Genomic DNA, 23,029 nt, shown 5'->3' with positions numbered 1-23,029 from the left:
CTGTCATCCTAGTTTTTAGTAATACCAGGTAACCTATTTGTCTTACTAGTCACATTGTGAGAATAATGTCACCACCCATCTCTCTCCAATATTAAAACGTTGAACTAGGCAATGGTGGCTTATGTCTGTTAATTCTAACTAATCAGGAGGCTGAGATCTAAGGTTCAAAGCCAGCCTTGGCAGGAAAGTTCCTCAGACTCCTATTTCCAATTAACTGGCAAAAGCCCAGTAGTGGAGATATGGTGAAGGTGATAGAGCCCTAGCTTTGAGCAAAATCAAGTGAGAATTTGAATTCAAACCCCAATACTGGCACAAAAATAAATAAATAGCCAATGAATATTAACCAGTTTTTAAAAGAATGCTAACAAATATTTGGCCCTGTGACTACAATTGACTGCAGTCCAGCTTTAGTAACACAATCCTTCTGAAAGTTTGAAAACTATATTTTGTCGTCACACACACTGAACTTAGAAGCTACACTGTGCAGAGGGGACCTATATGAATAATCTTCATGTGCCTCCCTGGCTGTTGCTGCCCTATCAATCCTTATTTTCCCTCTCTCCCTCCAGTTTGGTTGCATTACATTGGACTGAGTAAGGTGAGATTTGTAAGCATTTCCATTACTATGTGTTACTGCCAAGGCTTTTTAGAATGAGATCAAGTTGAAATCAAAAGTGACAACTGGCCTCAGGTTTGGATTATAGTAGAATTGCATCACTCTTTGGATCCTGGCTTCTTTGACACTCCGGTGTAATCATTTCCCCTCCTAACTTCCCCTGATCCTCCGTGTTGATGATTTTGCAGCATCCTGTGTACTGTGTAAATGTCGTTGGGACCCAGAATGCTCACAACCTCATCACTGTCTCCACCGATGGTAAAATGTGTTCCTGGAGCCTGGACATGCTTTCAACTCCTCAGGTAAGTCTACTTTGCCTTATACCACAGGACAACCTGGCTAGAAGAAAGACCTACTTCACAGAACGTAGTTCCAAAAGTATAGGAGGTGAAATCAGTGGATGCCCATGAAAGAGGGAGCCTCGTTTCAGCAGTCTCTTCTAGAAGCCAAAACTCATTTCCCTTACCACAAATCTTGTGATTATTATAATAGGCTAAAGCTCAGGTCACTTTCAAGTGAAGATGAATAACCCATTTTAAAGTTCAGTAATTATGGAAGCTGCCTTTGGTATGAATTATACTGGCTCATCAACATGGTGAAACAAATATGCATGAGGGTGAAGCTCTGCAGAGCCATCCATTATGGATGCGAGCTCTGAAGAAAAGGTACGCAGAAATTCCAGTTCTTGCTTGTTTCTGTACCCTACATAACCACCTGTGTATATGAAGAATTTGTTCAACCATCTGTTTTCCACTCTGGAATGTTTGTTAGTATGGTTCTTGCCTTTTTTTTCCTTAACAAATGAGAATTTGAAAATGAAAATGTTTCAGTGTTTCCAAACCACTACTGATTGCAGTAATAGAAACCAAACAAAGGAACAGGAGTGGGAAAAACTGCTGGAGGCAGGCGTTTACATGCAAGTTTCAGAATGTACACATGTGTACATGCGTACCCAGACACCTACACGCATGCATCTACCACGTACTTTTTTCACATTTCTTTGTATGAAGTCTATTGTTACAGCTTTTGACAAAGTACATGAAAAACACCAAGAAATTTAAAAATATCTAGGAGTAGTTTTTTTTTTTTTCATTTCAACATCCCTGTTCCTTTTCCTGGAATAGTACTCTAGAATGTCTCTCACTCAATTTTAGAAGACAATAAAGTTCCAAAATGCAAAAGGAAATGTGGGAGCTGGAAAGAACCTCTTTAAGTCTCTATGCTGTAGAGCGTTCTGAAATTAAGTCAGTTCTTTATAGAATTTTAGGGGGGGAGAGAGAGAATGCTAATAAGCTGCTTAAATTTAAGTTCCTGGTTTTGCTGATTTTTAATGTTAGACAGGTCTGGAACTGTGTGTGGATATTTTATGGTTTTGTCTTATATTTCTCAGCAATGTATTGTTTTCTTTTAAAAAGCATGGAGATTATAAACAGATATAAGAGCAAACCCTCAATTTAGAAATTTTTAATTACCTATTTCACTGATTAAACATGTGTTTGTTTAGGTTAAGATGGTGGTGCAGGAGCTCCAAGATCATTTTTATTAGTGCTAGCTTGCCCACAGACGCCTGTCTCTGCACAGAGATTAAGAATTTCATGGCATGGTCTCTATGGATGGCAGGGCAGAATAGGAGCATCCTAGAATTACTCTCGTTTCTTTCTCTCTCGAAGTGGTCAAACAAGAGACATTACCATCCTTGTTCCTAACTTTTGAGATGGAGTAGACCATCTAGCTAATGCTGCTGTTGGTAGTGTATTGCCACAGCATCCTCTCCTTTAGCTTAATGGGCTCACTACTACATGTAGATCTTATAAATAAGGAACATTCAAAACCCTCATGGTCAGCATGGCTACATACTGTAGGCATGAGTTTTCAAGTCACAGACTCCCTGGTTGAAATGGCCTGATCTGCTTGCACTGAAAGACTACAATCCCATGAAACTACAATGGGAATATAGTGTACCTCAAGTGGTAGAGTGGTTGCCTAACAAGTATGAGACCTTAGCTTCCATCACCAGAAGTGCGCATGCACACGTGCGCACACACACACACACACACACACACACACACACACACACACACACACACACACACACACATACATTACAATGATATCCCAGACTGATTTCTTAATTAGAGTTAGATACACAGAATTCTCTACTTAATGCCAGGAATATTCAGGTATATTGCTCGTACTTAACTATGCTTCATTTAGCAGTGTGTCTTTTGAAATACCATCGAATTCTCAATTTAACAACCCATTTTTATATAAAATTAAAGATTTTTATTTACTATGTTTAATGCATATTTAAACATCACTCAGCAGATCTAGATCCCACACACCACCAGCTGCCCTTCCTGACATCTAGTTCCTGTTGAAATCTATTTTTTATGACCTGGGTGACAATTTTCTGGTTTCAGTCCACAGAAGACCTACAGTCATGCTTTGACAAGTGTGCTTAGTACATCTGATATTAATACATGTGTATTCTCATGAACAATTGATTTTGAAAATGTTTGTAAATACAAGGGTATTGTGTGTTTTATTAAAGCCCAGAGCTGACAAGTGTAATCATTACAGTATTATCTTTAGTTTCTGCACCATTAGTTTCAAAACTCTCACCTGTCATCTCTGCCTGACTTAGGAAGCAGCAGCACAGGCTGATGAAATCCAGCTTGCCTGAAACCAAAGATACACAGCAGCATGAATGTCAGGGGCAGTAAAGCGTGGTTTCTGGCACTACCGGGGCCTTTTGTAACGCTGTGTGAAAAGCAAACAGATGATTTAGCCAAATGATTTTTCCATGCTATCTTTGGCATAGTGAGGAGTTGACAGATGGAAATGTAACCACACCATGTTTTGGTAGGAGAGCATGGAGTTGGTGTACAACAAGTCCAAGTCCGTTGCTGTTACCGGAATGGCTTTCCCGACCGGGGACGTCAATAACTTCGTGGTTGGCAGCGAGGAGGGTACAGTCTACACGGCTTGTCGTCATGGAAGGTGATTTTCTGTTTTCTTACCAATGACATTTTCCTCATTTCTGAATGACTACTATCACGTTCTAGAGTCTAACCAAAAGGTATTTCTGAAGACATAAAAAGCCTAACTTCACATCTTAATGAACTTAAAGAACACATCTGCTCTGGTCTTCAGCCATTTATATGAGCCTTGGAGGCTCATCAGTGCTTGTCTGAAGGAAATGTTCAGCATTTTAACAGATCCTATAAGACTGCCTGTCCCTTCTCAGCCACATCTTATGTAGATACTTGCAATCCTCAGTCTCACATGTACCAGGATAACAATCCCCATATATTGTCTGTCCCTCCCTCCATGCCTTCATGAATTTCTACCTTCTAGTTCTAGTCTCTAATGGAAACCTGTTCTAACATTTCTCTTGGCCTGGTTAATTCCTCCTCACCAATAAAGTGTCTGTGCAGAGATCATAGCATGTTGAAGCCTCTCTGACTCTCCTGAGCAAAGAAAGCCACTCTTTCCTCTTTGTCTTGTTGAATTTCATCTCTTTCATTCATTCTTTTAAGGAATGTTTAGTAAGAACCTACTCTGTCGTAAAAATATAATAAGGAACATGACAGATATTGAAGTCAATTTGTAGTTGAGGATAGAGGACTAAGGAAGTAAATATTTGATTTAAACGAAGCAAACTATCAAGAAAATTTAAGGAGAATAATCAGAGGAGGATTCAAAGCCATGGATACTTCATTTATTCTTCTTTTGCTTTCTATAGTAGCAGTGATCACATTTATTTCCATTATTCATTCATCTGCCACTTTTCCTTCCAAAACTATTCCATTTCATCTTCAATTTTCTGCCAAGTGCCAGGCACTAGTAAGCAAAAAGTGATAAATGCATATAAGAAATAAAGAAATGGCAATATTTAAGAAATAAAGAAATGGCAATATCTAAGTTATAGACAGAAGTTCTTGAAGACCCTTCCTATTGTAAGAGAGACATAAAACACTATTTCGTTTGCTAAAGATTAGAACACCATTTTGATAAAGAGGTTGGCAAATGTTCTTGAAAAAACACAGCTATTTGATTATAGTGGGTTCCAATAATTCACACTATATGGCAAAATTACATGCACGACTCAACATATGGCCTTCTGTCCTTTAATAGGATCATCCTGTCCACACTGGTGCTTATAATTTCATTTTTACTTTCATAGTTCTTATCCATTACCCTTTTCACCGCTTACATTTATCCCAGCCTACTTAGATATAATGTGGAACCACAGCTTTTTGGAAGCTCAGACTCTTATGCTTTAGTGACTTGTACAGGTTACAAGTATCTTTGACTCACCTGATTTTCCCCCACTTAAATAATATATGCTGTGATGTTTCTGCTGTTCTGGTTTCTAAATAAGCAAATCCCCCCCACACACATGCATACACATGATATAAAGATGGCTTCACAGTTTCATGTCTCACCTCCTTATTACAAAAATCTGGCTAAAATTACAATGTAGAGTTGATATTGATTCACATGATGTTTTCTGTGCACCTGCTTGGTCAGGGTAAATTTCTAGATGTTCTGAGTCATTCAGATGTCCTTTAAATCTGTTCAGGAAACAGATGAAATAAGATCAAAAATTTAAAAACAACAACAACTGGTACCCAGGTAAAATGAGTGACACATGAGGCACAGAAAGTTTGGGGTGGGCCAAATGAAAGCAGAAGTTCAACTGATTTAATCCATGTTATTATGTGGGCCCTTAGCCATCTGTGGAATCTATAGGATGTACTCATTGATGCTTTTTAGATTTTGTAAAGTTTGTCTAAAGCTGGGCACTCGAGACTCACACCTGTAATCCAGCTACTCAGGAGTCTGAGGGTCATGGTTTGAAGCCAGCTTAGGAAGGAAAGTTTATGAGATTCTAACCTCCAATTAACCATCAAAAATCTGGAAGTGGAGCTGTGATTTAAAGAGAAGAATGCCAGCCTTGAGCAAAAACACTTAAGAGACAATGTTTAGACCCTGAGTTCAAGCCTCACTACTAGCATGCACACACACACACACACACACACACACACACACACACACACACACACACACACACACACACATGCATGCACAAAAGTTTTAGTTCTTGTAAACAAACTTCTACATGATGAATATTTTTATTTTGTGGCTTTTGTCCTTTTCAAGCACTACCAGAATAAACTGTTGTATCCCTGGGGCATACAGCACAAATCTCTTCACTGAGAACTTGTTTTTGCCTTTTACATTGATCATCCATCTTAGATATGAGATATAGCTCTCAGCAAAGTTATAAAGAATCAGGCATCCAAATGGGTTATTTTAAATGGGTTATCTAGGACTACAGGAGAGAGAAAGGGAATTCTATCTTTTTTTTTTACCTAACATAGAGAAGGTGCAAATCCACTTCCATAAATTAAACAAGGTCCTTATTTTGCACCTTATAAACCCTTTCAGGATGGTGTTAAGACCAAGTAGAGTCTCACCAGGGGCCACTTCAAAGATCAGTTTCTCATGTTCATTAGAACAAACTTAAATGATCACAGGTGGAAATGCTGTTAGCAGTTTCCCTGGGCATAATATTTGAGTGCCTGTTACATGGAACACACTCTGAAGTATTTTACTCAAGATTTCAAGTTTTGCTGAGCACATTGACATTTATTGGTGCTCTAGGGGGCCCAAATGTTTTAATAACTGGATTCATTTTTACTCCTGGAAACATAATATTAAAATCCCACATTATTTAAAAATTTGTCATATTAATTGCCTCATGCACATGAATTTCTAAATATGGTTTTTGGAATATATTTTCTGAATTGTGTATAATTACATGCATTATACTATCTGATAGAGGGTTGGCATAATCCCATTTTTGTTAAAGTGACTCTTCTCAAATGTGTATGCCTATGCCTCCAATGTGCTTTTGCTTTTTAAAAGAGAACTTAGGTCTCTCTTTTTCTTTGCTGTTTCATTCAGCCAGTGTTTACTGTAGACTAAGTTTATACGAGATGCTTAGCAACAAGAGAGACATGGTATCTTCCCCTTTGTGGAATTTGTAAATGGATTTGTAAACCTCTCTTCTGTTTCCAGGAAAGTGAAAAATATCATTTTTATATGTAAATTACGTGTCCTATTCCAGGCTAACAGTAATTTCTATGAATTTACATTTTAAGATACTGATTTTCAATGAATGTAAGATATTACTCTGAAAGAATGAAAAATTATCTCTCCAGACATGTATGGAGTTTTAGAACCAATAATTCATCTCAAAGGAGTTAAAATGGAACATGTATATGTACAAATGCTATTTGGGAACAAAAGCCTCAAAAGCTTCTGAGAAACAAGTGTGTTTTTTTCATCAAAATAGTTCACACCTGTAGTACGAGCTATTCAGGAGGCTGAAAAGATCACAGTTCAAAGCCAGCAGGGCAGAAACATCTGTGAGACTCTTATCTTCCATAAACCACCAAAAAGCCAGAAGTGATGGTGTGGCTCAAGTGGTACAGTGCTAGTCTTGAGTAATAAAAGCTCAACGACAGTACTCAGGCCCTGAATTCAAGTTCTAAAAACAACACATACATGTGCTTACAATTTCTTGCTCTCAAGAGAATGGTTTTATTCTGGCAATATGTGGTTATTGTTCTAAATTATGGGAAAGTAATTCTATCGAACTGAGGTGTTTTTTTAAACAAGTCACTGATTTTGGAAGGTCACTGAAATTCTGCTCACATGTGCTCTTCCTACAGCAAGGCAGGCATTGGTGAGGTCTTCGAAGGTCATCAAGGGCCAGTGACGGGAATTAACTGCCACATGGCAGTGGGCCCCATCGACTTTTCTCACCTGTTTGTCACATCATCATTTGACTGGACTGTCAAACTCTGGACTACAAAGGTAAGAAGAGCTTGACTAAAATTCTCAGGTAATATGTAAAGAAAGAGGATGGCTTTTTCTTCCATGATACAGTTGTAACTAAAGCCTCCTATACCCTATACGTAGTATTGGGTATGGATTTATACTCCAGAGCTAGTTAATGATTACCTTCTCAATCTATTTTACTTATTTTTAAATGTTGACTTAATGCTTGAAAACAGTCTAACCTTAAAAATATTAAGTGATTCAAATAATGATAAAATTCAAGGTATCTTTCACCAACGCTAAGTCCATATACATGAATTGAATCATCTTTACCTAGACCTTGATAGCATCTATTTGTACATACACTATGGGAATATAGGTTTATGTTTTGAGTCATCTGTTTTATTATTTTGTTGTTTGGTTTGTTTTGCAGCTTTGGAAGTTTTTAAGTGAGTATCTGTCCCTATATTGTTTATGTGTTAAAGAGAAATTTATTAGGTAGCCTATGGAAGGAATGGTAGTGGCATTGACCAGTAATTTGGAATGGAAAAAAGTCAATGGATGTGGTGAATATTTAGATAAAAGTCTCAGAAATTGGTGACTGGTTTGATGAGACACAGAAAGAAAGAGAGCCATCAGCATATATAGCCAGGTACATGACCTGGGCAGCTTTCCTTGCCTAAGAGAAGAATGGATATGTTGGAGAAGATCTTTGCACATGTTGAGTTTTAGGTGTCTGCAAGGTGCATTCCATACTCTACAGAAGGCAGTTTGCAGGCAATAGGAGATGTAGCTATCTTAATTAAGTGATAACAATGGTTCTCAAAGCCAAGTTCAAACTGTGGGCATGTCTATAGGATATATAATTTCATTTCTACAATAAAATATTTAAAACATCAAATGAAAGTAGAAACTACCTATCAAAAGGAATAAAAGCTGAGATATTTCTTTTTTTATTGTGCAAAAACTGTACAGAGGGGTTACAATTACATGGGCAAGATAATGAGTACATTTCTTATCAAGCATTGTAGCCTCCTCCTTTGTTTCCCCTTCCCATCCCTTTCAAGCCTCCCCCCCCACCTAATCCTCCCCCCACCCCAAAGCTGAGATATTTCAAAGTCTCAAAATATAAATTTTATGTATAAATGATCAGCTAATTTAAAAAGCTTAGACAAGTACTTGTACAACAGAGAAATACTATAGACAAGTCTTTGTCTATTGACGATTTTTATAAATTATCATTTTAGGTTTGAGAATGATGTTATGATCGTTTTAGGTGCTTTTCTTTTTTAGGGAGATGGATTCTTATTGAAATATTTGCAATAAATATACTGATACCAAAGATTTGCTTAAAATGAGCAGTTTCAAATGGGCAGAACTTGGATATAGATGATGTGTTGATAATTATTGTAAGGTGATTTTTAATATATCTTAAATCATCTGCAATAAAAAAGCTAAGAAAAATCACAAAAAAGAATAAAAATGACCAATAGTTCAAAAATGAAATATATCCATTTTATTTCTTACCTCAGAAGCCAGTGGTACTCATGACAGATGGAAGATACTACAGATATGACATAAATTATAATGGGTCAAGAAGTAAGGGGAACATGAGAAAGGCAATGAGGAAAAATCATAAATTTGTTTTCTGTGCTTCTTTTTAAAATTGTAGAGACTCTTGAGAACATTGTTGTTACAGAAAAACCAGTAAAAAAAAAAATGAGAGTGGAAAATCAACAAATAGAAAGTAGAAAGAGGCCATTAAAATGTTGTTTTGAATGGGATCCATGACATAGGCAGGGGAAATGAACTTCAAATTTGAGCAGTGACATTTCCTCTGTCTTAACAGGAGAGCAGCAAAAGAAAGAGACAAATATGTATAAGTGTACAGTTTAGTGAACCAAAGTGAAACAAATTCTGATGATGGCTGTTTTCTGAACAAAGTAAAGAGAGTCAATATTATATTAAATGGAAGCTGGATACAGTGAAGGGAACAAAGTTCAGCTTGAACAGAGGAGAGTAAGAAGAAATCCTGGCCATATCCTAGCCATGGGGTTTAGTGAACAAAATGTTTTAGTAGCTCCAATTTTCAGGGCTGCTTTCTTCCAAGGGAGGTCAGTACTACAAAGGTGACATGGACAAGGCGGGGACAGTTATGTGAATGTGAGGCTGCAGCCTGGTCACTGTGTGATCCAAAGACAACAGAGCATGGAAACTAGACAAGAAAACATTTGATGTAATAAGCTGAAGCAGCAAGGAAATGAAGGCAGGCAAGAGAAAGTAAAGGGACCAAAGGATTGGAGGTCTCCATAAAATCAAAGAGCAGGCATGAAGGAAATAATTGAACAAAAGAATTAGTAAAAGAAGAGATGATTGTTAGGAAGAAAAATACTTACATTTGGTATTTTACAACTATCATACTTGGAAGAATGAGGAAGAGGAGGAACTAAAGGAGGAGGTCATTGTCAAGATTGTGGCCCCATGTCAGCTGATATCTAATGAAGGTGAAATTCACTGGAATTATGGAGATCATAAAGACAAAAGGTCAAGGCTTTGGAGCAGACAAGAATAATGGCCATCCTAAGTGTGATGGCTAATCTTGATTGAACTGAGGCATACCTAGGAGATTAGTAAAACATACTTCTGGGTATATCAATAGTGGTGGTTTCCAGAGAGGATAAACTAAAGGGGGAATGCAGGTAGTACTGTTGAAGGGCGAGAAAACAGAGAAGCCACATTTTGAGAGGTCAAACCTTGGAGTCTTTATTAAAAGGCTGGCAACTGCCTGGTGGACTTCTGTCTCAAAGACCAGCAGCCAGCAAATATACTTAACATTGTTAGAAAACTGAGCCATGAATGCCAAAGATAAAAGAAAGAACAAAAACTGTATCAACAAACTAATTCAACTCCAGTGGAGAGCTGGATTGGGATGCCATGGTGACCAGAGAAGAGCCAGGAGACAGGAGACAGGACACTAACGCAGAGACAGGTGGCATGGCATAATGGCACCTGAGCTAGTCGGGCCCTAAGTAGGGTCAGGTCAGGGGGCAGAGTCATGGGAAACTCCGAGTCCCAGGCACTAGACTAACAGGTTTAGTAACCTATCAGCCAAGTGCCTGCCCCTGCTCCCAGGAATTTAGGCATGCCCATCACCTGGGAGGTGGGGCTTCATCTTCCCCCACCAAGAAGACAAGATCCCAGACCCTACCATCTAAGATGGTAGGCCAAGATGGACAAGATGGTTCAGGCTGGACCCGAACTACTTATTTCAGGACCATCCCATAACTGGGGCCCCCACTGGAATAAAAGAGGGAAAAGGAGGACGCCCATGAGCTGAGCTCAACCTCCTCTCTGCTTTGTGCTTCCATAATGTGAGCTGTTCTTTTCCACCCACATTCCACCGTGATGGGTTGAAATACCTGAAGCCATGAGTCCCAATAAAAATTTCCATCATGAAACCATTTCTCTCAAGTATTGTCACAGTGGCACAGAAACAAATGTACTGGGACACTGGGCACAGTGTTGAGGTATTCAGAAAAGTCTGGAGGAGATTGGAAGAGTTAAAGGATTGATAGAGCCAGATTTCTGAGCTTAAAAGAAGCAGAACTTTTTCCTGGAGTTCAGGAACAGTAAAGTAACCCCAAAAGCAAGTAAGAAGCTGACCCACTCACTATTTTGAAACAACTACATGAGTAGCTTCTACTTGAGAGTCAGCTTCTTAGCTAACCTGGGAGGGAGGTGAAAAGCTTCAGGCAGGTAGTAGGGAGAGCTACCAACAGGTAAAAAGCTTTTCCTATGGAATGAAAGACCAGGGGTTAGGAGGGCATGGTGGAAACATCCAGCAAAGAAGGATCTATGAATAGTTTGTCCCAGTGAAACAAGTACTGATAGAAATTTCTAGAAAGTTCCCAAAGACTGTACCAAGAATGAAGAAGAAAGTTTCCAAAAAGAAAAGCAGGGGTGGGGGGAGAGGTCTGGAGTTGAGAATAGGAATTGTAGCAGAACATAGGCAGCCTGAAGGAAGAGAGGATTAAAACACATCACACATTACACGTTCTAAGTTCACCCCACCCACCCTCGACCACACGGAGTTTCATCATGAAACCGCTGTCAGGGAGGACTTCACTTTGAAGCAGAAACTTTGTTGGAGTGGTTTTCCTGGCAAACAGAGAGACAGGCTGCGTTCCAGGCAGCTGAGTCAACAGATACATAAGCCACCATTTCCATCCAAATGGCTAGAGGGAAGGGATACAGTCAGGAGATGAGGCTGGATGGATAAGTCTATATTTGATTTTGCAGTTTGATATTTTATGGGTAATGGAGAATCACTTTAAGATGGTATCAAAATTTAATTTTAAAAAGTGTGATTGCAATACTATGAAAGACAAATTTTTATGGACAACCTATGCCAACATGTATTGAGCTCCTACTGCATACCAAGCATCATCCTAAAGGCTTAAAATATATTGGTCCAAGCCAGAAGCTGGTGGCTTACATCTGTAATCCTAGCTACTCAGGAGACTGATATCTGAGGATCATGGTTCAAAGCTAGCCCATGCAGGAAAATGCATGAGATTCTTATTTCCACCATGAGATTTCTTATTAACCACCAGAAAACCAGATATGGCACTGTGGCTCAAAGTGGTAGAGCATTATTCTTGAGCAAAAGAGCTCAGGGACAGTGCCCAAGCCCTGAGTTCAAGACCCACTACTGACTATATATATAGATAGATATTTATATATAGTTACATAGATAGTTACATTTAGATAGATATGCCAAATATATGTATAAAAACATATATTTTGTATATATACAAAAATGTATATAGAGATATAGATATAGATATAGATAGATCGGTAGGCAGATAGATATGTCCACTAAATCCTCAGAATAAACCTATGAGTAGATAGTCCATAGAATATGAAATAAGCATGTTTGGATGGTGTGTAAGAGAAGATTCATTTTGTATGACCTCAAAGCTTTAGTTCTTGGGACTAGAGATTTGAATTGAGAAAAAGTGCTTGCCTGGTATGTACAAGGCTTTGGGCTGGATTTGATCCATGCACACAAGATGAATGTATGGAAATATCACACGGAACCTCATTGATAGGTAAAACTTTTTTGATTATAGGTAAAACTATTTTATTAATAAAAAAACTTTAGGCCTGTGTTCTTTTCCATACCAGCATGGTAACGATAGAGAAAAAAAGTTCACATCTAACCCTAGTTTGATCTCTAGGTGAGAACTAGAATTTAGACAGTAAGCTTATACAAAAGAACACAAATCTGAGAGACTAAAGTCAACCAGATGTAATGACTGATTGACTTGATTTGAGAGGCAATCTATGGTGATTCTGATGCTCCTACCTTAGGCACCTGATGGAAATGGACCAGAAAGGAGAAAAGGCTCACTTGGGTTGGAGGGGAAAATCAGCAATCTGGGCATGCCCAAAAAGGTGCCCAGAATTTCTTAGAGGTAATTGAAAATAGCTGTATCCATCTATTCAAACAGCTATAATAATATACCTTAAACTTTGTAATTTACAAACATTACTTGTTTGCTCAGTTCTGGAGACTGGGAAGTCTAAGATCAAATCTAGTGCACCAACAATTTAGGATCAGTTCAGGGATCTCAGCAAAATATGACACTTTCCTACTATATCCAAATCGGTGTGACCAAATGGGTGAGCAACCTCCTGCAAGCTCTTTTATAAGGGCACTAATCCCAATCACAGGGCTCTGTCCACATGACCTTATTAACACCTATAACTCCCACCTTTAAATTTTATCAAGTTGAAAGCCAGGCACCAGTGGCTCATGCCTGTAGTCCTAGCTACTCAGGAGGCTGAGATCTGAGGATCACAGTTCAAATCCAGTCTGTGAGACTCTTATGTCCAATAAACCACTCAGAAAACTGGAAGTGGCTCTGTGGCTCAAGTGGTAGAGGGCTCGCCTTGAGCTAAAGAGCTGAGGGATAGTGCCCAAGCTCAGAGTTCAAGCCCCACAACCGACAATATGTGTGTGTTTATATATATATATATATATATATATATATATATATATATAATTGAAGACTAAATTTACACACATGGATTTGGAGAAATGACAAACACGCGGACCAAAACAATACCAAAGGTATTCGTAATAGCTGAGGTAAAAATATAGCTATGACACTGCTCAGCATACAGTCATTCACTCCCAAAGGTAAAACTACTAATAGCATGTGAGTTGGGGCGGATGTGAGTGCAACCTAGAAGTTGCCGATGCCACAGGTGCTGAGACATGAGAATGTGGTGATGGTAAATACCAGAAATGTGGAGGAATTCACAGGAGAGGTAAGAAGAGGTCATGATGATCTCAATGAGTGCAATTTCAGTGGAGCAGTAGAGACAGACTGTGTGGTTGAAGGAGGACAGTGGACACTAACTATTGGCAGCATTTCAGGATAGGAGAAATACCAATGATTAGCAAGGAAAGCCAATGTCAGGTTAGGATTTGGTCATTGTTTGAGAGACAAGACTATGTTTGTGGCTCAAAGAGCCAATGAACAACATAGATAAAGAATATGTCATTTAAAGCTGAAACAAGGTCACGGGATGACCCATTGCAACAAGGATACACAGAGGACAGTATATTGGAAATGAATTTTACAATTTGGGGGGAAGGGCGGAAGGGGAGGAGTGTGAGAGGTGGGGGAGGGAAGGGGTATTGGGAGAACAACAAGGAAGGAAGGGAAGGGGTAACAATGATCAACAAATAATGTAGTCATTGCCTTACTCATATAATTGTAACCCCTCTGTGCAGCATCTTAACAATAAGATGTTTAAAAAAGAATATGTCGTTTAAAAAATGGAAAAAGATTACTTCAGTGCCTGTGATGGTGTGCTATATAGAGAGATAGGAGTAGAAGACATAGAACATGGATAAGACTGGAAAAGGTAGCTCACCAGTAATGGAGCAAGGGATGAGAGGCTCTGTGTTGTAAGGGAAGTCTTGATGAACACTAGGACAAGTAGGGAGAGGAAGGAGGCTTGTACTAGGTCCTACAAGAAATGAGACAGGGCCCTGACTCTGAAAGATATCTGAATTTCAGATACAGGAAAAGCTGAGACTGAATACCACTGACTCTTTTTGTAAGGGATGTCTAACTTAAATTTTACAAGAAGATAAATTTTATAAGAAGATAGTCTGGAATTGCTGTTGTTAAATTTTAGGTTTTCAACAATATCCTGAGTCTGACATGTGACATTCCCTACAACCTGGCTACTCTTCATATAATAGGCAGATGGATTCAAATGTGGGAAATATATCATTTATCTGCTTCCCCTTCAGAGGCTTTAAAAGTGTGGTGGCTCATCAGAAGCAATAGCGTTATAGGATACTTATTGGATATGTAAAAGCTCAGACCTCATCTCAGATCTTCTGCACCAAAACACTTGGCAGGAGCCCAGTGATTTATATGTAGCAAGCCCTTTAGATAATCTTGATGCTGCTGCAATAGAAAGAATCCTTCTCTAAATTACTGTGGAGCTCTATTTCAAGTTATTCATTCTACGGAGTTTAGTCCCCCACCCCCAAACTTGGTTTTCTGATATAGTTAGTATTACATTTGTCTTTGTCTAAGGGTTTGTACTGTGAATGTGTTTGAAACCTCAAATTAATTCTAACAGTTTTGGTGAGGTGGGACAATGGTTAGGCTTAGAACTCTTGGCAATATGGGCTAGCGTATTTCCTATTCTTAACCTGAACAAGCATAATCTCTAAGGAAAGCAGTAGCCACATCTGTTAAAATTACTCATAATTTTTGTAGGACTATGACAGAAAAATACCTGAACAAATAAGACAAAATGAAAAAAATAATCTTTTTAAAATACTATTAAACAGTAAGTTTGCCCTTATTTTCAGTCAATATTTGTAAAGTAGAAAAGGAAATGAGATGTGCAATTCTTTTAGTCTCTTCTAACAATGTTAGCAATCTATTTTACACTCAAGAAGTAATTGAGTCAGTTTATCAATTAAATGAAACTGCTATAGTGGAATCACTCAGAAACCATATCAGTGATATCTTAACACTGAAGTTTTCAAATGAAATAACGTAAAGAAGAATGTTCAGAATTGTTGAAAGAGTTGATGCTAACAATGTTTTGAATTAGCTAGAAATCCAATTTGGAAAGGGTAGCACTATAATACTTTGTTCATGAAAATAAGTAGAGCTCAAAGAATAACAAAAAATATTCAAAGACAAACTCACCAACAGGAAAATTTAACAACAGAAATATACATTTTGTGCACTTTATTGACCAAAATATTTTTCTAGCACAAATATCAAGTATAAGGGAAGAAGGCATGTATTCCAGAGAATAAATGCTAGAATTAGAGCACTGAATTTAATCAGAGTCTGTATTCCTTCATGTGGCATAATAAACATGAAGGCCATTTCCCCTACCTTTAGAAAGACAGAAGGTGGGACCATAAAGGCCAAAATTAAAAGGACAGCTTCTTTGCATGGAACTTTTAAATGAAAAAGTATATTTGGAAACAATGCAATCATTGCCAGTTCTCCTTGCAAATTTGAATGATTAATATTCCCAGTAATTCACATGTGCTTTTATTTAAATTTTCTGTGAATATTAGGCAGGTTGGAGTTGTAAACTAGGAAAAACCAAAGGAAGAATGTTATACTGCATTTTTTTGAGAGATTCGTGGTTCTAAATATCCAAAAGGATAGCTTAGTTTATAAGCACCAAATAGCCACATTTGATTGTAGGTAGCAATTTTATCTACATAACAGTATTGGGAAATCTTGAAATTTTTGGATTATTCAGCTATGCTGAATTAAGATGAAATGTAAATAGTTACACACTAATGATAGAGACTGTTTCTTTTGGGGGGAGATCAGAAACGTAAGGCAATATAATTAATGGCAGCCTTTTTATATTTTGTATTATTTATTTCATTATTTATCTGTTTATTTGTTGTGCTAGAGATAGTGCCCAGGTGCTCACATATGCTAGACAAGCATTTTACCTCTAATCTCTATCCCAAGCTTCATTTTTATTTTATTTATTTATTTATTTTGCTGGTGCTGGAGCTTGAACTCAGGACCTGGGCACTGTCCTTGAGCCATTCTGTGCTCAAAGCTAGCACTCTACCACTTGAGTCACAGCACCACTTTCAGCTTTTTCTATTTATGTGGTACTGAAGAATCGAACCCAGCGCTTCATGCGTGCTAGGGAAGCACTCTACCACTAAGCCACATTCCCAGCCCTTCATTTTTATTTTATTTTATTTTGTTTGGCCATGGGGCTTGAACTCTGGGCCTGGGCTCAGCTCTTCAGCTCAAGGCTAGCACTCTACCACTTGAGCCACAGCACCATTTCCAATTTTCTGAGTAGTTTATTGGAGATAAGAGTCTCATGGAGTTTCTCCCCCAGGCTGCCTTTGAACCATGATCCTTAGGTCTCCTGAGTAGCCTCCTGAGTAGCTAGGATTACAGGCATGAGCCACTGATGCCCTGCTCTCGTTTTTATTTTTAAAAACAGTTATGCAACCATTTCTGAGGAGAGATGTTTTGTCTGTCACTTTATTTATCAACATATTTTATGTAACTATATATAAAGCCCTATATGGCCTATGTATCATCAGACTGATAAAATATAACCATGTGTAGAACATATTATTGTCATAGATCATCAACACAAAATATAAGAGATTTCAAACGAAGAGTAAAGCAGACAGATGTGGACTGATGGTGGAGTCTGGAGGGCAGGGCATGCTTCCCAGGTGAATTCTCACATTTGACATACCTTGCTGTATTTCTTCATATGCCTGGCTTCCATGTACCTCCAAATTATTGAAAATAAAAACCAGATACAAACATCTACCCTAGACCTTGCTGTCCCATTCCTATCCTGTTTATCTCTGTCCTTTTTGTACTAACTGCAGCTACAGTCCCTACCATTCCTCTTTATTCCCGATCTCCACTAGATCTGCTCCTTCAGAAGTTGCCCTGACCTCTTTCTAGCCAATGCCAGGGGTCACTTTGTGGTCTTCATTTCCTTTAATGTCTGCTGCTTTAATAATGTTGATTTGCTCCTTGGAAACTCTTTCCTTAAATGCATCAATGAGATGGCCTTAAGGGTGCAATAAAATGATTTATACTTAATTCTATGCTGGATGATCTTTTTAAAAAATGAAAAAAATGCATTGTCTGAATAAATTCTGTTGAGTATCAACTTTTACCTTTTACTGTATCTTAGCATATTAAACTTCCCATCCATCAAAAAAGGCTGGAGTTGATGCTTAGAAATAAAGTATGTACTCTTGGCTGGATTAAAACATTCATTATTCCACTCAGTGTCTCTGTTTGCTGAGGTTTGGGATAATTCTTTTTCCTGTGCTGCAGTTTGGCTTCGTGGCTAGACAAGTTATGAGTTTATGGACTTTTTATCATTGCATCCAGTTTGGAAAGTTTTGGTGGATTCCAATTAAACATTGGGTTCATATTTGTTTTGGTCTTGGTACAGCTTCACAAGGATTTAGTTTCCTGATACTGTTCATGTATTTGCCAGGTCATTCCCTTTCTTTAGACTTCAAAGGGCATGTGCTTCTTCCACTAGTATTGACACCTTTCTGTGTTAGAGTTTGGGGATTTAAAATCTAGTTCCTACATGTTGACAGGTCAGGTATATGGCCTAACTTAATGTCTGTGTTGGTGTGGATCTTGAACACCACCCTGGGGTGCTGTCATGCAAGGACCTTTTATAATACACATTTGGTTGATAGAAATCACCGACTTAATCCAAATGGATCTTGACAATGCATAATCTTTCCTAGCAGTGAACATGCATCCTGCTCTACACATCTTTTAACAAAATAGTGACTCTGAGAATGAAATTGTCTAAGTGACTGAGGTTAATGACTACATGAATCAGAAAGATAATTTTCTATTTTTCAAGCAGCTACTGTAAGATCAATAAGGATTACTATTTCATTTGGAGGTCCTCTCCTAAGGTTCATATCTAAGATGAATGGCTTACCTTGTTGTGTTCCTTCAGAGCTACTAGAAAAGAATCATAATTTGAATTTTGTATGAATGAGAGAATAGAAACATGTTTTCATTAAAGAAAGGCATTAGTTATCTCTTTTCAAATATAATCATTAAAATGATTGAATATTGTAAATAGTATTTAAAATCGTTATACTATATTCTATACATTAATAAAAAAATTCTCCTTTCTTTGTCCACTGGATCACAATTATTAGGCAATAGAATTGCTACCTGTGGAATTCTCTGTGGAATGTGAGACCTTGGACCTTAGCTTTTATCACTTTTTGTGGACATATTTCCAGGACTTGGCATAGTAGTTGGAACCCAATAGCAAACATTTAATAAATCATTGAATTAAAAATAAATCATTGAATTAGTATGTGAACAAATAAATTGAGTTGTTTTTTAAAGATGGGCACTGAAGAAGTACTAGAAAAACATTTAGTTAATAGTAGTTTTGAGCAGTAAAAGTCACAATTCAAGATTATAATAGACTTTAAAGCCCTTAGCAGGAGACATTTTGAGAAAATACAATTTTGAGGGCAAAGCTCTTAGGCAACCCTCCAAGAGTAGGATGGCCTCCTAACTATATTCCTTATAAAGGACATGACTGGAATTCTGATCCCCTTTTAAGACTGGTATGAAGGGCTGAGCAAACAGATGTGTTCCTCATTTGTCCCATCTGCTCTAGGGTGATTGTCCAGCAAATGAGGAGAGCTTTTTCTCCAGACTGGCCTCAGGGGTGCATGCTCTGGACAATCACTGGTGTGCTGTAGCCCTGTTTCATGCAGGGATGCTCTCTCTAAAGATAGTCCTGAGAAAGGTTCTTTTACATGATGTGGTTCCTCCAGAAGAATGGAGGAAATAATCGTTTCTATCTCACAGTAACAACAGATGATATAACGATGTGATAGATTTTTTTCCAAGTCTTTCCATTTCCTAACAAATGGGGCAATGTCATTCTTTCTGATGGAGGCACAGAATTCCATTGTATAGATATACCACATTTTCTTGATCCATTCATCTACTGAGGGGCATCTGGTTGGCTCCATATCTTAGCTATGGAGAATAATGCTGCAATAAAAAATTATATTAAGTGATGTAAGCCAGACCCAAAGTAATAGAGGTCCCATGGTTTCCCTTATTTGCAATAATTTGTAGGTCTAGGATAATGTTATCAGATGAGCAGAAAAGCTCAAAAGCTATGTACATATGACCAAATAAGATGATGCCAAGCATCATGAATCCCAAGATATGGACACAAGAGGTTTTTCTTTGTTGTTGTTATTTTTAATGTACTATGTGATTTTTCTTTGTCTCTTTTATATGTTCTTCCTCCTATGGTATGTCCCTGTTGTCACTATACTTGATTCTGGTACTCTGTATCTTGTATATACAATTGTCTAATTTGGGGAAGGAAGGAAAATAACAAAATGCTGAAACAAGGACACAGGATGACCCATTGCAACAATGATACTCACAAGACACTATGTTGGAAATGTACTTTACAACTTTGGTGGGGAAGTGAGTAGGGGAGGTAGAAGAGGGAAGGGATTTGGGGAGAAAAACAAAGGAGGAGGTAACAAGGCCTGACAAGAAATGTACTTATTACCTTACTGATGTAACTGTAACCTCGCTGTACAGCATCTTTACAAGAAAATAAAATGTTTTAATCCAAAAATTTTAAAAAACAGTGACAGAGAAGCTCTCAAACCCAAAGACATCCAAGTTGAAGTGTGAGTATGTATTAGTTAGATAAAGGCAAAACAGAGGGTAACGAAGCAGGATAGACAGAGTATGCAAAACACAAAAGCATGAGATTGTAGCCACTGTGTAGCTGTGTGAACTCAGAAAAGTTACTTAACCTCTTCATGCAATGGTTTATTCATGTATTAAGGGAAGATTAAAATATCAACTATTTAACAGGGTTCTCATGAAGATTAAGTAAATCAATATGTATAATGCTCTTTTAAGAATAGACTTACCACCATGAAAGTAACAGATGATTTTATTATTAATATTAAGTGCTCTTATTATTACTAAGTGTTGTTATTATTAATTTGATGTTAAGGTGGCTTATTTTGGGGTCCTATACTGTTGATCTTGAATGTACCCCCAAAAGCCCTCTAATTAGAGGTGGCAGAATCTTTGCAAGGTATGGCCTAGTCAGAGCATCTTAGATCATTGGATGTGTGCCCCAGAAGGGAATTACAAGTCCCTGGCTTGTCTTCATCCTTTCTTTATTCCTGATTTATGATGTAACCAGGTTTGCTTTGCCACGTACTCTGAAGTGAAGTGTTCTTCACTTCAGATCCAATGGGGCCAACCTATCACAAATTGATATCTCCAAAACTATGAGCCAAAGCAAACATTTTCTGTTTATGTTGATTATCTCAAGTTTTTTATTACAGTAATGCAAAGCTGACTTACACATTGTGATTGGAACTGTAGGTACTAGATAAATCTAATGTGAACACTGAAGGGTTAGCTATGAGGATAGCAAAAAAGATGACAAGAGGTAGTTGTGATGCCATGCAGCAACAATGGAAGGCTGACAGATTGTGTTAAAGTGGAAGTTCTCTTACCGATGCCATGCAGAATGAGATCATCATCTCATTCTAACCACAATGTTAGCATCATGTTTTACATCTGCTGATTGCTTTAGCGAATTATCAGCAGTATGTGTGCACTGCATTAACTCCAGGATATACTCCAGAGGTCTTTGTATCTCAGTGTGAGTTGACTGGGTTAATAGTGTGCATCCAATTCCATCACATTCATTGGTAGCAACTTGGTCCTCTAATTCACTTCTACACCTATTTTTTCCAAAGAGGCTGGATTATCAGACAGTCAGCATTGTCATTCCCATAGAAGCTGCATTTAAACCTAATCCTGACATATAAACTGGATTGTGCCAGTGATAGCACATAATATTAAGTACATTTTATTAACTGTACTGCCATATGAACTCATTGTGTGGTTTGTTTTGACCTTGTTTGACCTTGTTGCCCATTTTATGTTCACCTGCTTCTATGTTATATCTCCAATGGCTCTTTTCTTTTTATCAACTTATAATTTTTTAAGTTTTGGACTCAAATATGTATTCCTTGCTTATCTTTCTTAATTTCAACAATCATCTCTAGTTGGTACGTCAGATTCTTAGCCACAGGAAGACCTGTGTGTCTGTTCATACCTGCTCTTCCACAAGTCCCAATGTAAGCAAGACAAGAAGAAACAGGGAGTTACATTTGTTTTAGACTGCAGAAAAGTGCATGTAAAGATTTTTATTCTTAGCAATGCTAGTCTTGAGGACTTTTACAATAACTATATATTTCTTCACCTTGTTTGACAAGCTAGTAGATAACTACACATTCTTCTTGTTCATCTTTATCCTGTGTCTAAATCATAAGAGTCTGCCATGATTCCATATGATGCCAAAAGAGCAGAATTTGCCCATTAAGAAAAATTACTACTTTATCAACTTGAAACAATATATATTGGGAGATTATTTTTGTTCTTCTAGGGCTTTTTAAAGAATAAATAAAAATTGGGGAGTTGAAAAATAAATATAATTAATCTTTGAAAACTCTCCTTTTTCCTTCCAAAGTAGAGTAACCAGCTTTCCCATAAATCCTGGGGAACCAGACCTCAGTGTTTACTACTGGAAGTTCACCAGCTCTGTGGAAGTTTCTGGAAAGGAATGCTGTGGAATTGGCTGTAGAGTCAAATAACTTTCTCTCCTGTCCCCTGGTTCATTGGCTTGAACTAAGTCCAAGTCAAAAGTAAGAAAAGGTCTGTTGTAAGTTGTCAGTTTCCTTCTCACTTAAGATCCTCCTCAGTGATTACAAACTTGACTTTTAAACCAGAGTTCCCATTTACCTCTTTGCCAGGCCCACTGCAGTACAGGGTGCCATTGGCCAGCAGTCCAGGAGGGCTTTGCTTGAGACTTGGCTTCCATCCACCAATGAACTTAATTGATGCCTGACTTGGTTGGTTTTTCACTCCTCTTATTTCCAAGTTTTAACAAAAGCCAGGACATGACATGAGTTTTACTCTTCTTTTATTATTAGAACCATTTCCTTAATATATCAGTCCATGGACTATCCACATAAACTGTGTCTAAGTGTGCATGTGTTGGGATTATTTCTTCTCTTTATAGCCTTTTTTGCTAGTATAAATCTGTAAGAAGTTAGAATAGCTGCCTGCTGTCCTCTTAAAAATTCCTCTCCTACACTCAGCCCCAAAAGTTTATTTATTGGGAAACTAGTTTCTTAAGAGCAGAGAAGATTATACTTCCTTTATCAAGTTTGTGATAAAAAAATATTACTAATTTCTCTGAGATGGGGTCTCTGTTTCTGTTTTCTTCATACTCTTAGATAACCTTCCTAAAATACCTCTTTCATAATGTCATTTTCTTTTTCCACAACACTCAATAGTGTCTGTAATAATGTAACCTCTTTTCTTTTTTCTTTTTTTTTCTGTGTGTGTGTGTGTGTGTGTGTGTGTGTGT

General features: G+C 37.8%; 1 protein-coding gene across 1 annotated transcript in view; it reads left to right on the top strand.

Annotated features, from left to right (window-relative positions):
- Positions 1 to 23,029, top strand: part of Dync1i1 (dynein cytoplasmic 1 intermediate chain 1) — a 278,997-nt gene that overhangs the window by 213,639 nt on the left and 42,329 nt on the right. The window contains exons 12-14 of the mRNA XM_042684669.1: positions 805 to 918; positions 3,483 to 3,616; positions 7,360 to 7,504. Coding sequence (XP_042540603.1) covers positions 805 to 918; positions 3,483 to 3,616; positions 7,360 to 7,504 — 393 coding nt within the window. The remainder of the gene's footprint in view (positions 1 to 804; positions 919 to 3,482; positions 3,617 to 7,359; positions 7,505 to 23,029) is intronic.

The sequence above is a fragment of the Dipodomys spectabilis genome, unplaced genomic scaffold (genome assembly GCF_019054845.1).
Source record: "Dipodomys spectabilis isolate Male_0828 unplaced genomic scaffold, ASM1905484v1 ptg000089l, whole genome shotgun sequence".
Taxonomy (NCBI): domain Eukaryota; kingdom Metazoa; phylum Chordata; class Mammalia; order Rodentia; family Heteromyidae; genus Dipodomys; species Dipodomys spectabilis.
The sequence above is the reverse complement of the archived record's forward strand: the minus strand, read 5'-3'. Positions and strand labels throughout refer to the sequence as shown.